General features: G+C 34.9%; 1 protein-coding gene across 1 annotated transcript in view; it reads right to left on the minus strand.

Annotated features, from left to right (window-relative positions):
* Positions 1-17,449, minus strand: part of LOC126470801 (uncharacterized) — a gene marked incomplete at its 5' end in the record, with an annotated part of 313,759 nt that overhangs the window by 24,552 nt on the left and 271,758 nt on the right. Inside the window, 2 exons of the mRNA XM_050098814.1 lie at positions 7,008-7,137; positions 16,256-16,478. Coding sequence (XP_049954771.1) covers positions 7,008-7,137; positions 16,256-16,478 — 353 coding nt within the window. The remainder of the gene's footprint in view (positions 1-7,007; positions 7,138-16,255; positions 16,479-17,449) is intronic.

The raw sequence follows: 17,449 nt of genomic DNA on the forward strand, positions 1-17,449 counted from the left end.
CCTGTACTTGCCTAATCTTATCCTACTTTGTTAATGAGCTAAATATGTTTACATTACTTCTTTAATGTATCTGACATGTCCAATACTGTTGTACTAAATGGTCTATGGCTGAATAAATAAGTAGAATATGATAAATGATGATGCCAAGAGTATAAAGTTTTGTCAGTGTTATAGTGTGAAAGAGTTTACTCTGAATTTGTGTTAGTCCAGTTCAACATATGCTGCATAAAAACGATAAGAAATTTTAGTTAGTAAAATAATATCACTGTTTATCTGCATAATCTTTGTAACCACATAGCGTCATAAGAGTGGATACAGTACACTCCCAGAGAACATAAAGAAGGTGTGAATTTTGTCATCATTCATTTGTTCACACATAGCACTCCATAACTACAAACATCAGGAAGGGCCTTAAGGTAGTGACTGTCCTAAACAAACTACTGAATACTTGCACTTATTTGAAGAAAGCTCACATATGAAAGTAACACTAACATGTAAATAAATATGTTTGAGTGACATGTCACATGTATATGCATTCAAAATATATGATATGCTGATTGATAGTGGATAATCTGTTTACTACTGAATAATTGCAGATAATGGTACATTATTTGAATGTGTGTAATCCAGAAGAGTGTAGCATATAACATACAAACTGAAGTAGGAATAACAGTGATAAAGATATATCCTCATGTGTAGGCGCTGAAAACCATGTCCATCCAGCATGATTTTTATTTTCTGTGGTTTTCTAAATCATTCTGAGTAAATTTCAGTATATTCCATTCAACAAGGTCACAGCTGAATTCATGCACGATGTGTGTCCTGTTAAGGTCATAACTACAAAGATTCAGTTGAAGTTCTGGCTGTTCAGTATAAAATTAAAATCAAAAACATCTTCAACCATTTATATTTTATATGTAATTTATTTATGCAATCAGTTTTGACATTTTACTACACCATCTTCAGGCACTCGTGTGAAGACAACAACAATAATGACAATGGAAACTTCATAATAAAGGGGCAGTGTAAAATTTAAGATATCACATACATACAGTGGTAATATGTAGTAAACATTTAACAAAAACCCGAAGTGTGCAAGATGTGACATACTAAAAAACATAACAAGAGAAAAGTTGCACACTTTATGAATACAAACTAGGAAACAAAATATATACATACCATACAGTACTAAAGTGGACATACTTATCAGATATCAAAATAACATTTCATTCTTAGATAACTATGTTGTCACATATTGGCAAACAACTACATCTACACCTACATCTACATCTACATGGACACTCTGCAAATCACATTTAAGTGCCTGGCAGAGGGTACATCAAACCACCTTCAAAATTCCCTATTATTCCAACATTGTACGGCGTGTGGAAGGAACGAACACCTGCATCTTTCCACATGAGCTCCGATTTCCCTTGTTTTATCATGATGATTGTTTCTTTCTGTGTAGGTCAGTGTCAATAAATTATTTTCACATTTAGACGAGAATGTTGGTGATTGCAATTTCATGAGAAGGGTCCACCGCAGTGAAAAACACCTTCATTTTAATGATGTCCACCCCAAATCCTGTATCATTTCAGTGACACTCTCTCCCCTATTTCATAATAAATCAAAACATGCTGCCCTTCTTTGAACTTTTTTGATATACTCCGTCAATCCTATCTGCTAAGGATCCCACACCATGCAGTGGTATTCTATAAGAGGATGGGCAAGTGTAATGTAGGCAATCTCATTAGTAGATCTTTTACATTTTATAAGTGTCCTGCCAATAAAATGCAGTCTTTGGTTAGCCTTCCCCACCACATTTTCTATATTGTTTCTAGAATGTAATGCTGTCACTGCCCAAGAATTAACTGAAGCAAAACAATCACATTCGTATATTGATGAGTACAATCTGACTGCAAATTATTTATATGTTGTCACATACTAGTTAAATATAAAATCATTTATTGGATGTCAGTCCTACATTAACCACCTGCATCACTATGTATCACATACTAATAAAAAGAAATGAAAAAAGAAATTTAATTTTACATCAAAATAATATATGAATGGTTTCATAAGGTGCCTCCTACTTATTAAAATATTTTTAATGAAACAAACTGTAAAGGCAATGTAATACACCATAGCTAATTCCCACTGGGTAGGAAGTGTCAAAATATCACATGGCACAAGTTATAACCAACATTATAAAGAACTGGAAAGTTTTCTGGTACACATGTGTGTTGCTACGTGATGTAGCAAATTGTAAACTATGAAGTAAGTCTAAAGAAATGTACTGGAATATATACAAAATATAACAGAAAAACATTCAATTCAATCAGAAATTGAAAGATGCATACCTCTATATGGCATGTAGCCCTTATGCAGGGTATGACCAGAAAAACAGACTGGCAAAGTGGACCAGAAATAAAGAACGAATCCACTTGTTTTGTAGCAAATACCAAATTATGGTGTAAGAGATATCAACGTGCGTATGAGGGCAAATGTTATGCTACAGAACCCAATATAGAAGAATGAATGTTTCACAGCTTGCTGTAACAGTGCTCCAGGTATGTACATGTGAAGCAAAGAGAACACAGATGAGTCAGTAGCACTTGCTTTGGTTGAATAATTGCACATTGTAATTTACCCAAAATATGTATGCAATGTGTTAAAAGGTAATGTTATTGCAGGTAGACAAACTACTGTGATCTAGTAGATACATAAATACATACAGGGAATATCTGGAGGTGGTATGCAAACTTTGTATAAAGTCAAGAACAATATAGGAAGACCTGCATGTCATGCAGTAAACTAAATGTATGGGAACGGTCAAGTCAGTGACGATGGCAATGATGAATGACATGTTTCCCAAATATGCAAAATATTAACCCTAAAGCAAAAACTGTGTCAGTGTGTACTGCAAAGGGTGTAAAAAGTCAAATGCCATCTACATGAGTGTGTGGTTAAATGAGCGGAAACATTATGTTCAGTAGCCACACACCGTATGGTGGTTCTTGGAGTACCTGTGTACATGTCCCAACATAATATTCCATATGTTGCAAGTGACTGAAACTAGCCAAAATATGCCATCCTGGCATCATCTGAGCTACAAACATTTGTAATAGTTGTAAGAACAAAATATGCTGAATTAAGTTTCTGTGAAAGTTTCATTACATGGTTATTAAAATTTAAGTTTTCATTGACATGTATCCCCAACATCAAGAGGGATACTTGCCCCCTCCTGTAATCTGGGTATATGGTTTTTATTCATTACAAAATTTTCTCCAATTTCTAGCAATGACTGTGATACTACTAAACAGGAGATTAACATTGTCTGGCATGACTGCAAATATTGTGATATTTTATGGTTTTCACACTGTTTACAAGAAATTATTCTGATTCCTTGGTGTGGTGGCAGTTTTGGCACTATTATGCAGGCAAGAAGAGTGTTAACCTGGCCAGAACAGTGCTGAAATAGTGTCAACAATCTTGTTTCTTTCTGCTCTCTGTACAGCTGTGAGTACTGCGACTTCACCAATGACCACCTGTATTGAGATTTCTGATGCTCAATATCATCACAGATATGTTCCATTGGGTTAAGATCTGGCAAATTTGGTGGTCAAGCGATCAATGTGAGTTCACTATCACTCTCCTGAAACCACTGTAACATGATTCTGGCCATGTGACATGGACAGTTATACTGCTGGTATATGCAATAGCCTGTGGAGAAGCCATCAAACATGAAGGGATATATGTGGTCTTCAATAAAGTTTACACAGCCCACAGTTGCTATGATGCTTTTGATTACTACCACAGGTCCCATCGAAACCCATGTGAATGTCCCCCCATATCATAATACTGGCCCCACCAGCCTGCATTCATGGTGTGGTGCATCTGTTTCACCTGGATGATGGTATATCCAAACCCATCCTTGACCTGTTTTAACAAGAAATGTGATTCAACTGACCAGGAAAAATACCATGTTTCCATTAATCCACTTTCAAATTTCAATGATCCTGTGAGCACTGCAGTCATAATTGACTATGTTATTGAGTCCTTATGGAAACATTTAGGGACTGTGAGGTGAATGGCTTCCTTCAAAACACTTATGCCTGCACCAGCCTCTGTTATTAGATCTGTTACAGATCACCACCTTTCCTGAGCTACAGGGTAGGACAAGCTTCTGACGTCCATGTTCTGTGATGATTCATGGATGTCCTACACTTTGCACCCTACTCATGGTTTCACCATCCTTCAGCCACATTCCACTGATGCTCACAACAGTAGCACATGAACAGGCTATGAACTTTGTCATTTCGAAAATCATAGTTTTCTTCCACTGGGCCATAGCAATCTGTCAAAGTCACTTATGCCAGTGGACTTCCCCATTTGCATCCTGTATCCATACTAGAATGATTCCCCATTGGTCTCCATTTCTTACTGCTCCATGTCCTTTCAATGCCATGATGCAGCATTCAGTATTTCGGTGAGCAGTGGTCCAAATGTTTTAATTTTCTAGATGTCTTCAGTGAAACATTCCACCAAGAACCAGGTGCAATAAAGTGAAAAATAAATTAAAATGGATCTCCAAGGGTACAAAAATTTCCAGTTTAAGAAATGAGCAGCTACTCAGAGAATTAAATATGACATACATTTTTATTTCTCTGAATACATTATACTGTATAAAAGTATACTTAGAGTTCTCAAGGCAGCAAAACAGCTTGAAAAGAGCAGGATAATTTTAAAAACATGAAACAGAAAAGGGTGCATGGTCACTTGTTATATCTGAATTAGTTGACTAAGCTTGTGACCAAAAAGTTTCAAAAATCTACTTAGAAGGAAACACAGTTTCAAACCAATCTCAGATAGAAGAGTTATTTGATAAATGTTCTAGAAACGCAGCAAAGTTTTATGTCATCAGTATAACAAAATATCACAAATTGCTATAGTCTACATGAGATTTCTGAGCAAGTTAAAATTTTTTAAATATTTCAATGAAGGATTTACAAAATAAAATTTCAGCATTAAAAAGCTACAGATTTTGATGGGATATCTACTAAAATTACTAAAACAGTACACTACATAATTGCATATGCAGTACTTCAAGTATTTAATCAACTTTTTGAAGTTATCTGATTACCAGAAGTACTCCAGTATGCTGAAATTAAATCAATTTGCAGCATGGGATCAAGAGATGTAATTGAAAATTTTGTTCTTTCTCAATTTTTCCAGTTGTATAAAAAAAATATTGTAACAAATAGCTGTTGCTCAAATCCGAAATCTTATTACAAAATATACCATTAATCTAAACAATCAGTTTATTTTTCAGCAGCAGAGAAGCACCATACATGCAATTAACAGCTGTGCTGACAAAATAAGAGCATCATCAGACAAGAGCAATAAGGATTAGAAATCTTCTGTGACTTCACGAAGACTTCAGTTTCTCCAAACCAGGGTTGACCAAGACTTCAGCTCATGGGCTATGTCTGGGTCTGAGTGCCAAAGTGATCAATCTGGCTTCACATTTCCCCTACTATGACACCATGTTGTCTGAGCGCTACAAGGGGGAAGAGGGAAAACAGAAAATGCAGTGCACTTAAATGGCAGTGCAGTTGCACTGCATACAAATTTCTTTTATGTTTCATGTTGCTCAACAACACAGCTCGCAAACAAAACAAGTTTTCAGTATTAATTAATTATTTTTGGCACACTGAAGACATAATATAATTTTTATCTGGTACCAACTGTTGGCATATGGTTGCCACATAATCATGACTTTTTTAGTTTCATAATAGAAAAAAGGCTTTTCACACAAATATGTTTATGAAAATATTGTAGCACTTTTGCAGCTTCATAATGGAGTCTTGGAAAATCAACCTGAGGAAAGCTATGTAGAGATAGTAGATAGTTTTAACATAAACAGATGTGTCATTAAAATTGGAATTTCTTTGCAGGTCAATCAGTTACATCTGCACATGTGCTTTCACCTGAAATGGCAAACAGTCTCGAAAACAGGTGGAGGATTGACACTGTCATCAAAACCTTTGTAAAACTATACTTGTAATTCATGCAGGGCCACAATGAATTCTTCAAATGCTGTGCTTTCTTTAACACCAGTGAGGTTAAGGAACTGGACTGTCTTTGTCAGAATGTGTCGCTTCTACAATACAATTTTCCTTTTTAATGCACCCCAATCAAACCAGAAAGAAGTTACCTTGCAATGTCTCACTGTAGGTATCTTACTAGAAATATGTCATTCATTACATCACCTTGGCACTGTATCTAATATGGCACATCTGTCTAGTAAGCAGGAGAGCTGGGTTCAAGACCCAGCCTTGGCAAAAACTTTTATTCATTATTTCAGCTTCTACACTGATCAAAGATAAAGTTGAGACTTATTATGCCTCCAGGAAAATGTAATTTCATCAGACAAATAAATTATAGTACACAAATGTGTTGGATGGAGTAGGACCCCTGATACATCTGCGCCATACTCTCTCCCAGGCAAATGATACAGTTGCTTGACAACAGGTCACATACTTATTAACTTGTATACATCATACCAATGCGGGCTTGTATGTATGTTCAGCAAGATTAACTACTAATTCATTCCACAGTTATGTCCAACTGGTCAACAACATTTCACAGACAATACTGCACTTACCTGGCCTTTGAAGTCACCCAGAACTGATCCTAATGAGAACATTTCTGATTATGCAATTGTAACCTACATCCATGAGTTGTTGTCTACTGTTGAGAAGTTATAGGTCATCATAGCTTACTAATGATTCTGATGTCTTAGTGAAACTTTGCTCTGATGATTCAGCATCATTGTCAGGCAAAATGGAGTGATACAAAGTACTTCAGAAGAATGTTTAATTCAGCTGCCCACGGAGACATTTTTTAGCTCTTAATATACTGTTGCAAGTAATTTTTAATAGTGTGGAGTAATGAACACTACATTTTAAAATGTGAACTTGGAAGAAACATTTGGCAATACCTACCAGCAAGCTTGTTGAAACACTGAACACATAATGATATGTCACAGTTTGGAGATTGATGTAGAGTATACTTGAAATTTCCACAATGACCATCATGAGAAATATGATCCCAGCTCTCTTTAGAAGACCAGTTCTGAAAACAAAGTAGAAATGTATTAAAACTATTTGATTTTGATGACTACATGAATTATGTAATTGTTTTATGTGCATAATACAGATCACTCCAAACATCAAGGATGAGAATTATACACATGGTGGGGGATCCTAAGTAGAATAGCTTTAAATGAGGAATTAATGACCAAAAATGAAAATTTATTTTGTTATTGACATAAAAACTTTCAGTAACAGCTTACGCTCATAGCAACTGACCAAAGTGGTGGCAACCAGTCTCAACATATGCATTCTGTTGATGAACAATACACTTTCATTTGCTCTAAAATATTCTTCTGTTCTACAGTGTGACAGACAGTCAGAACCTTCTCTGACTGAAGCTTTGAAGCTACCACTAACAAAGGTGTTGCATTGGTTAATGTTATGGACTCAAACTGAGAAAGAGTGAAGCTCAATTATCCATCAGATCATTCTGATTTAAATTTCTATACACTGAATAAATTATTGTTTAAAACCATCACAGTATTGGCGACTCATTAAATTCTGACCTGTATTCCCTTCTTCTTGTTATTTATAATTTAAATATTATATGCAATAGATAGTTAATGTATGTGACTTTAGTAAATGTAACCAAAAACTATTTGGCAATTGGTTAATCTGTGGTTTTAGAAAACATGATGGACTCACTACCAGCTTTTGAAAGTGAGATTTAAGATTTTTGGCATTTTATAATGCCATATCCAAAGGCCTTAAATGGTAAAGTAATAATTGATGTGTAGGTCAGTATACACAATGATTTCAGTTGTCTTCTCCGTAGTCACCCTCAGTTCCTCAGCAGTATGAGTTCACATTCAGTCAGTACTAAATATCACAAAAGCTTAACTTGCAGTGGGAGAAATTAGTGTCTTACTTTGTATGTAAATATTGGTGTCTGTTTTTCATGTTAGCCTCACAACAACCTGCTTAGTTATAAATGGTAACATCATTTATGAGATTATTTTCTAATGGTATCCAAGTAGGAGACATCTGATGGATTTACAATTAAATATACTACTCAAAATAGTTACTGCTTTGCTTCTTTTCTTTAAATCATGGTAGTAAGCTGTTACGCAACTTTAAAGTTGTGAATTTGTGCCTCATTGTGCTCCATGTTCAATCCCAAGACCTATTATTGTTTGCTGCATTTTGTCAAATGCTATTTTGGATTTTTGAGTAGTTTCTGTTACAGATTTCTGAACAGTATCCTATACACAAGTTGTAGCTACCTTAAAAATGCTTGTGAAATTTTTTTTCCTCTCATTCTACACTGAAAAGCTTCTTGACAAATAGTACAGCACCCATATGAAATGAAATGATCAAGTATGAAAAAAGATATATAAATAATATGAAGCCCAATATAACTGTGAAGCTAGGCCAACAGAACATACTACAAACGCCAAATACAAAATTCTTAGGAATTTGGTTAGATGAGCATCTAAAATGGGACAAGCATATAGATGTGCTCAATAAAAAGTTAAGTAAATGTTGCTATGTATTTAGAATGCTCAAAAATTGCTGCAGTGATCAAACAGTATTGTGTACATATTATGCATTTATGCATAGTCTTTTGCGATATGGTGTCATATTTTGGGGCAATTCAAGTCAGGCAAAACGCTCCTTTATTATTCAAAAACGAGCGATAAGAATCATAAAAGGAGCTGCACCTAGAGATCCATGTAGGGAAATTTTCAAGAAATATAAAATCATGACTCTTCCATCCATTTACATCTATGAAAGTATATGCTTTCTGAAGTCTCACCCCCAGTTTTCTTCTTTAAACAGTGAGTTCCATGACTATACAACAAGACAGAGTAATGAATTTCACAGAGAAGTGCATAAGAAAGCCCAATACAACAAGAGTGCAATATACCACCCAAAAATTCTCTATAGTGCTCTTCCCTTAAAAATAAAAAGGATTCAGCAGCTGAGCAGTTTTAAAAGTGAACTCAAAAGAATGTTAATCAGTAATAGTTTTTACAGTGTTAGTGAATATATGAATTCTTCAGAAAGATAGCGTGCCTTCACCTATCTTATAAGTTACTCATATACAAACTTGTGTTGTGGGGTAGACTCTTTTATGTACACACAAAAATTAATTAATCTGTCAATATAGAGTGTTATAATCATTGTTTCTTGTTGCTGTCCATTATACACAGAATATATGTAACTTATTTGTGTCCTATATTGTTACAAATTTATATCATGTAAGCTATAATTGTTTTGCCTAGATATTTAATTCAGATTATTCACTGATAGTTTTTACATAATATGTTGTTATTCATATTTTTTCTGTATGTAACATATGACAAATCCCATATCATTGTACATGATAAAACGGGTGCTCAATAAACTAAACTAAACTAAACTAAACTAAACTAAACTAAACTAAACTAAAGAAAAACTGTGTTGATAAGTAGGAAGATTTTGGTGGGTAAAACAGTACTTATTTAAAAGGGACACAGAGTCTTCAATATTTGTAATAATAGTAATTCACAACCAGAATCCAAATGAAAAGAAGAGGGTTGAAAGGAAACAAGATGAGGAAAACTCAAAGAGAACAAAAATATCCAAAGACTACATACAGGTTAAGCTGACCTTCAGTCAGGTGAAATTGCAGTACAGGTAAGTGAAATTCAAAATACCAACATGCCCACCAAATTTATCAGCTAACAAGAAATAAGTTTTCGCCACAAGTGTGTGTGAAAAATAGTGCATCTTATGTACTAGTACTAAAATTCTTGTTAGTTCTAGAAATTATCTCTTTGTAACAACTATTAAGAAGAGGTTATCCTTTATTATTTACAACTACATTCATATTCCATAAGCCACCATACAATGCATGGGCGATGGTGCCTTGTACCACTAATGGTCATTCTCTTTCCTGTTCCATTTGCAAGCAAAGTGAGGGAGAAAACAAAGGTCTGTATAATCCTATAAGATACCACATTTTTCCATCTTGTCTTCCTTTTCTTTACACAAGATGTACATTGGTAGCAATAGAATCATTCTGCAGTCAGTAGCAAATGCCAGTTTTCTGAACTTTCTGAGCAGCTTTTTGTGTAAACATTGTCTTCTTCACTCGAGGAATTCACAACTGAGTTTACAGAGTATTTCTGTAAGATTTGTGTGTTGATCAAAATACAGCAGTAACCAGTAGCAGCTGGTGCTCATTTTCATTGGGGGGGGGGGGGGGGGGGGGGTCCCAGATAACCCAGATAACCCAGATAAAAAGCCAATAAATTTTACAGTGGAACTGTTCTGAATTTTTGTTTACATAGCCCTCATTTTTGTCATTTATGTCAAAGGAAATGATTCTTTCCACAGATCTCTCTCTTCCTGTTAATATACCACAGTATAATGATGAAGTGTCTCACATGTAATGTCTGCTGTTATGTCTGCTTGCACAACAATAAAAGTGCCGGCACTGATGTCTGTAAACAGTTCTTTAATGTAAACTTGATACATAAGTCTGAAAGTTCATTTTATACAATGTGCGACATGTATTTATGGACAAAAGTACTAGAACTGAATAAGCAGTCACCTACCATGTAGTAAAGGTTTCCTAGAAGAGATAACAAATGTAAGAAATTGCCACTGTTACCACTGTTAGCTGACTCCTGTGTTTCATTGGGAGCCCTTAGTGCTAACTCATGAGTTCCACAAAATGTAATGTCTACTATTCTGTTTAATATGTGTCTACTATTTGTAACTAGCAAAGTGTACTCTTTGTAACTAGTAATAGATTTGTTTCAAATGATGAAAACAACTTAAAAGCAGTTTAGTCTTATAATAAGTGAAGCTGGTCGTGAAATGGAAAGAAAATGCCCCTCTAAATTAATGATAAATGATAGAGCTATTACAAATTCTAATGCCATATGTGAATCTTTCAGTGACTTCTTCAGTAGTTTAATTAAAATTGATGACTGCTCACCATCAAGTACAAATCCTAGTATGACAGAAAGAAATTATTCAGGTTTAAAATTTTCTTGTGTTGCAAGTTCTGGTGCTAAGAAAGTCATAATCTCCGTTAAAAACTTAAACTCACTATGTTGGGATGAGGTTCCCACTAGAATAATAAAAATAGACTGTCACGGTACTGCACATTCACTGTCGCTCATAATCAAACAATATTTCGAAGAGGGGTGATTTCCAACTCGATTAAAATATACTGAAGTGCGGCCAATTCGTAAAAAGGGCAAACAAGATGAAATGAGAAACTATAGGCCTATCTCATTTACACCATTTTTTTCAAAAGTATTTAAAAGAACAACATGTGATCAGAAAGAAAATTATAATTCATCTCACAACATTACTTTACCCGATTAGTATGGTTGCAGAAAAGGCTGAAGCACAACCCATGCAATAAGTGAAATGCCACAAAAGTTAAAAGTTATCTCAACAATAGAACATGTGGATCAGGCATCTTTCATGACCTTAGCAAAACCTCTGAACAATGGTTTTCAAGGAAAATCTCTTAGTTGGATGTCATCATACTCCACACACACACACACACACACACACACACACACACACACACACGAATTAGATGTTCCACAAGGTTCAGTATTGACCCACTACCATTTTTGTATTACACTGATGATACGCCATACCGTTTTCAGTCCAGTACCATCCTTTACACAACTGCCTCTTCAGTGATAGTGTGCTGTAAAACCAATGAAGACTTAGTCCACTGTACTGAGTAGATACTTAAGGAAGTGGAGGCATGAGTCAAAAATAGTAATTTGAAATTACACTTTGCAAATACAGAAACTGTTCATTTCACAGTGTATAAGTGAAATACGCTATTTTTTTTTTAAATTAAAAAAATGAAACACTTGGACACTGCAAACTGTGTCAGGTTCCTTGGTGTATCAGTTAATAAAAATATGTTGTGAAGTTATCCAGTACGCGGTGTACTGAGTTGATCAAACAACCTCGTGTATGCCACAAACATCTTACATAGCATGTTTTCCAAATATATTGAAATATGCTGAGATAAAACCATTATTGAAAAAGGGATTGATGGAAGATATAGGGATTACAACCATATATCTCTTCTGCCAATACATTTTAGTGTTCTGAAAGATTACAGAAAAACGAATTTAAATATTTCTAACTGTAAATAACATAATTTTTAAAAACAAGTTCAGATTCCAACAAAGAAAAAGCACTGTAAATGTAATCAATGAGTTTACTTGAAAGATATGCTCCTCACAAGATAAGGGAAGAAAGGTCGCAGGTAAATTCTGTGATCTGACAAGCTTTCAATTCAGTGAACCACTCCTTACTTCAACACAAATTACATATATTAATCAGAGATACTGCTTTACAATGGCTTACCTCTCACTTAAGAGACAGGAAACAAAGAGTAATTACAACTTCAAACACAATAAATAACTCCAAGTTCAGTATTGGGTCTCCAACTCTTTCTTTTCTACATAAATTACCTACCATTTGCCACTACTGCTCATTCAGTTTTATTTGCTAAAAGTACATCAGTTCTCATTGAAAATTAGGTCCATGATAGAATTCCAGAAAGTGTCATAAATACTTAAGACAAACTTGAATCTTGGTTCCATCAAAATGGACCGAAACTTAATGTAACTAAAATCAATATGATGCAGTTTGAAACTAAATCATAAAAATAGAGTGAAATGAAGGTAACTTATAATGATAAGGATGTCACAGAAGCAAACCATTTGAAGTTCTTAGGTCAAAATCTTGATAAAAATTTAAATTGTGTGTTGGCTAAAAACTGGCATCATGTTGATCACTTTTAAAATATCTAAAAATACTATTTATTCCTTCCCTTTAGATATATGATGTATTGTTGTTACTAACACTTAACACTTAATTCTTTCCATTTTGACCACAACTACAACACACTCTTCAGAGAGAATTTTAAACTCCCAACACACTGTTTAAAATGTTTATGCCAAAACACCAAAGTGTTTGGGGTTAAAAATTCACAATAAAGTAAAAGGCAGTAATATATTTAATATGGAGTTGGTTCACTGAAAAGATGTCTCTACACCTGTCTGGTGAAAAAGTGTAACTCTTCTACTGAAGAATTCTTTGAGGACAATTTTACAATTTGAACAAGGAAATTATACATTTACTTTTGTATACTGAAAACTGTAGTATGGAATTGTGTAGCAGTATCTCAGAAACATATATAACATAAAGTAAAAATCCTAATATGTCTCAATACATAAATTCAACAATGATTTGAAATTGTATGTAATGAAACAAAATCCATCTATCAATCACTGATTTAACTTTAAAAAAATGTATATTACACATATTTTGTTTCAGTAGTTAAGTTTAACATAATTTTCTGGGTTAGATAAAACAAATACACTAAAAGCTTTCAGACTAAAAATAAAGATCATCTGAGATTTGGTGGTAGCTCAGAAGAAACAACACTGCAAATGCCTTATTTGGAAAGCTAGATCTATGTCCATTCCAAGCATGTAGATACAGGGCAGCCAGAAACAGCCTAAAAAGCTTGTAAGAGCTTTGCAGGGTACCTTTAATGAGAAATGATTATTAAGAAAAAATTCAATCTGTTGTGCCATTTACAAGTTAATTAGTATTGAAGTTAGCCAATCAGGCCATTGTGTATGCAAATTTCAAGCAGCCCACTAGAGTCAATGTCACCAAACCTGATCTTCATTTGGTTTCCTAAAACTGAACAAGAGAGCAATACATAAATTGGACATGGGGTGGTAGTAAGGAATGGACCCAAGCCAAAGGCTGAGCAGTCTAATGCACTACCATGTATGCTATGAAAATGACTGATACTAATTGCATCTGGTGGGCCAAATTTTAACCCACAGTGACCTGATTGGCTAACTTCAATGGCTACATTAAATGCTTATTAACGCATAAATCGTGTACTGTATCTAATTTTTTCTTAACACTAATTATTTCTCAGCACAACCTACCCCACAACACCTGTAAAGGCTTTTGAGACTATTTCTAACCCCCCGTGTATGAGATTCTCATTTTCACAAAGAGAAACCCTTTTGGAGGGCAACTGCTTTTTGCATGAGTATGAGACTAGACATAAAGCTAGTTAAATTTACCTACCAATAGACTGAAACTGCATGAAAAAACTCCACACTACAAGGGCATGAAATTTATAAATGAAATCTGGAAGGGAAGTGTGACCCAAATCCAAATATTACTGAGAGACACCTAGAAAAATATCTGAAAAGTAAAACCTATTACAGGGTAGAATATTTCTTGAATGATAACCATGTAATATAGTATCTGTCTAAAATAGTATTGCCACATGTATTATAACCATATTTTTTTCATGATAACCATGTAAAATAATACCTATCTGAAGAAGCAGTGGCATATGTATTGTAAGCATAGATTAATTTTGTCAGCCTGCCTGTAGTTTTAGAACTGATAAGTCAGTCTAGGTATGTTACGTGACAATAAAAATTTGATCTGATATGTTTCTGAATTGACATTTTGTATGCTGAACCAATCTCAACAGCAATATTAATTGTGGAAAACATTTTATTTTTACAAGCATTTTCTAAATGTACTCTGCTTTCCTCATATTTCTCAATTTGATCACTTAAATACTTTACATCCATGCAGCCACCATTGTTCACAAAACTTCGTTGCCAAATAACACACAACAGAAGCAAAGTAACTTTTGCTTAGCTTCACTCAAAGTTAACAGCAATTATTTACTAACTATTTACAGAATCATGTATTGCAGAAGGTTCTGTTCTTCTTTCCAAGTGAGACATTAGGAAACCATTTTATTGATGTGTGCCTAACTACTTGATATCTAGCTTCTCTTCCACACTTAATAAATAAAAGGACATTTTAGCAAACAATCTACTCTATTAATTTTAAAATCACTGTCAGAATACACGAGTTTGAACCAAGCAGCCCCAGAATACTGAATATTACTGAGAGATGGCCCTGTTTGCAATATTTCCATATTTCCCATTGACAAACAGCACAAGTGTGCTGGGGGGAGGGAGGGGTGAGAGGGGTGAGGGTGGGGGGGAATGCAGTAAGGAGAGTAAGGAGGCAGATAACAGTGACTAAAGAGGTAGGTGCATTAAGTAATGCACATGAAAATTCAGGCTATAACCCAAACATTGTGTAGGAGTGTGGATAGGTGGGAGATTGGTAATATGACAGAGACAACAAGGTTTGGTGTGGGGTGTGGTGAAAGGGGTATGCCTTAGCTGGTCCCTTCACTAGGTCCACGTGAGGTGGCACAAGGCTATGCCCTAGTCAGGGACAAGGTAGAAAAAGAGAAATGGCTGAGTCACATCACTATAATTGCAGTTTTCAGAGCTGAGGGTGTGGAAGGAGCATGGGCCACCGGACAATTGTCCTTGGTATTAGGTGATGAAAGGAAAACAGGTTTGTCCCATACTTGCATTACATATGGAGCACCAGTATCAGGATATTATAGTATGTTATAATGATTTAGATAGTACAGAGTCCAATTTATGTTATCAGACAAAATTACAAGCTTAGCTCTGGATGATGTGTGATAGTTTGTCAGCTTTTAACACAACTGCTTTGTTAGTGTAAGTACTGCAATTATGGTCCAATTAAATGATTTACTGAATGTGAACTATGCAATGTCTTAGTAGCTCCAGCAGCTATGAATGAAAAAATGAGTGGTAAATATTTATGTATGTGAAATAAATGTACCTTTTTTAACCACACATTAATTTAAACCTATTGTATTAGATACAAGCCTTTAAGAAATGGCTGTTATGTTTAAAAACTATGTGGTCAAATCAGCAAAACTATGGACAACAGAACACCAGTAACAGCAATAATAATAATAATAATAATAATAATAATAATAACAATAATGATAATAATGCCACAGTGACTTCTGTTAGGTACATGTTGATGAAATAGAAAGATAAATTCATTATTCTACTTTTTCATATTTGGTAAAGTTATTTGTCACTGGTTAATGCTTGCAATGTAAATGGTTGTGTGTTCATTGTACAACAGGCACAATAACTGGTTTCCTTCATCAAAGGATAAAGTACAAGTAAAAACTCATGCTTTAAATATGCAAGAACTTCATAAGATATTACCGATATTTAACACTCTTCGTTCCTGAGTGTCTTTCTCGTGAATAATTGGACAGTTTTCTGATAACCATGAAATACAGGAATGCAAATAGAAGAAGCATTATTGTGATCGAAGTTATAAATATATTGAATGTAGTGCTTCCAATAATGAGCCACCAGGAGTTTAAGTTCCAATCTGTTGAATGATGCACTAAGTGACTGCAAAGAAGTGCCAGAACTGGAACACCTGAGAAACAGAAAAAAAGTATTTCTTAGGAAATTAATTAATATGTTGAGTAAGTAACACACTATTAAAATTAATGTAATTATGCAGCCACATTTGAAAGTAAAGATAAAGGGTTAGAAAGCTGGTGCTTGACAGAAGATTAGAAAATCTCTCTTGAGTGAGTCATTGCATTAGTAAGAACAATATGTAATTAAAGCAAGTTTTGTGATGCATTATTCTTATATGAATGGCTTGGTAATTAATTACTTGATTGTATGGCCATACCTAATATGGTTGTTTATACACTGGTTTCCAAAATTAAAGCAATAAACCTCTATTTCCCCATCTTGTGTCCAGTTCACTGTATAATCATAAAAACTGTCAACAGATGACTGTACAGTCATCTTCTGCACAGAAAATAGTATTCTGTTCAATGGCCAACCATGCCAGCAATGACGTCGGGGCACCTATCAAACACGGTAGTGTTTTCCGGGTAGACTCACATCCACATTCACTCTGTATACAGTCAGTGATGGTGCAGTATGGCACAAAGAGGACACCAACCAGACTCTTTGCAGTGGAGGGCCATAAGAAGAATGAAAGCAGGACAGTCACAAAATGATGAGGCCCTGTGGCTTTTTGTGAATTGTTCTGTTGTTCTTGGATGTAGCAACAATTTATAGAGACCAAAACAGTACCCCAAAGACCAGGGCAGTGCTGACCACATGAGATATCAAAAAGAGACGACTGTGATTTGGACGTAAGGGCATGATAGTACTGTCTTATCGCCGTGCAGCAATTGGTGTCTGACCTCGCAGCATCCACTGGACATGATGTACTGAGACAAACACTGTCCAGAAGGTTTTGACAGAGTGGCCTTTATTGTTGGAGACCTGCTGGATGTGTAGCTCTGATGCATCTTCACATAAGGGAACATCTAGAGTGGAGTTGTCAACATGCCACCTGGTTAGTTGAACAGTGGGCCAATGTTC

Source organism: Schistocerca serialis, chromosome 3 (genome assembly GCF_023864345.2).
Source record: "Schistocerca serialis cubense isolate TAMUIC-IGC-003099 chromosome 3, iqSchSeri2.2, whole genome shotgun sequence".
Taxonomy (NCBI): Eukaryota; Metazoa; Arthropoda; class Insecta; order Orthoptera; family Acrididae; genus Schistocerca; species Schistocerca serialis.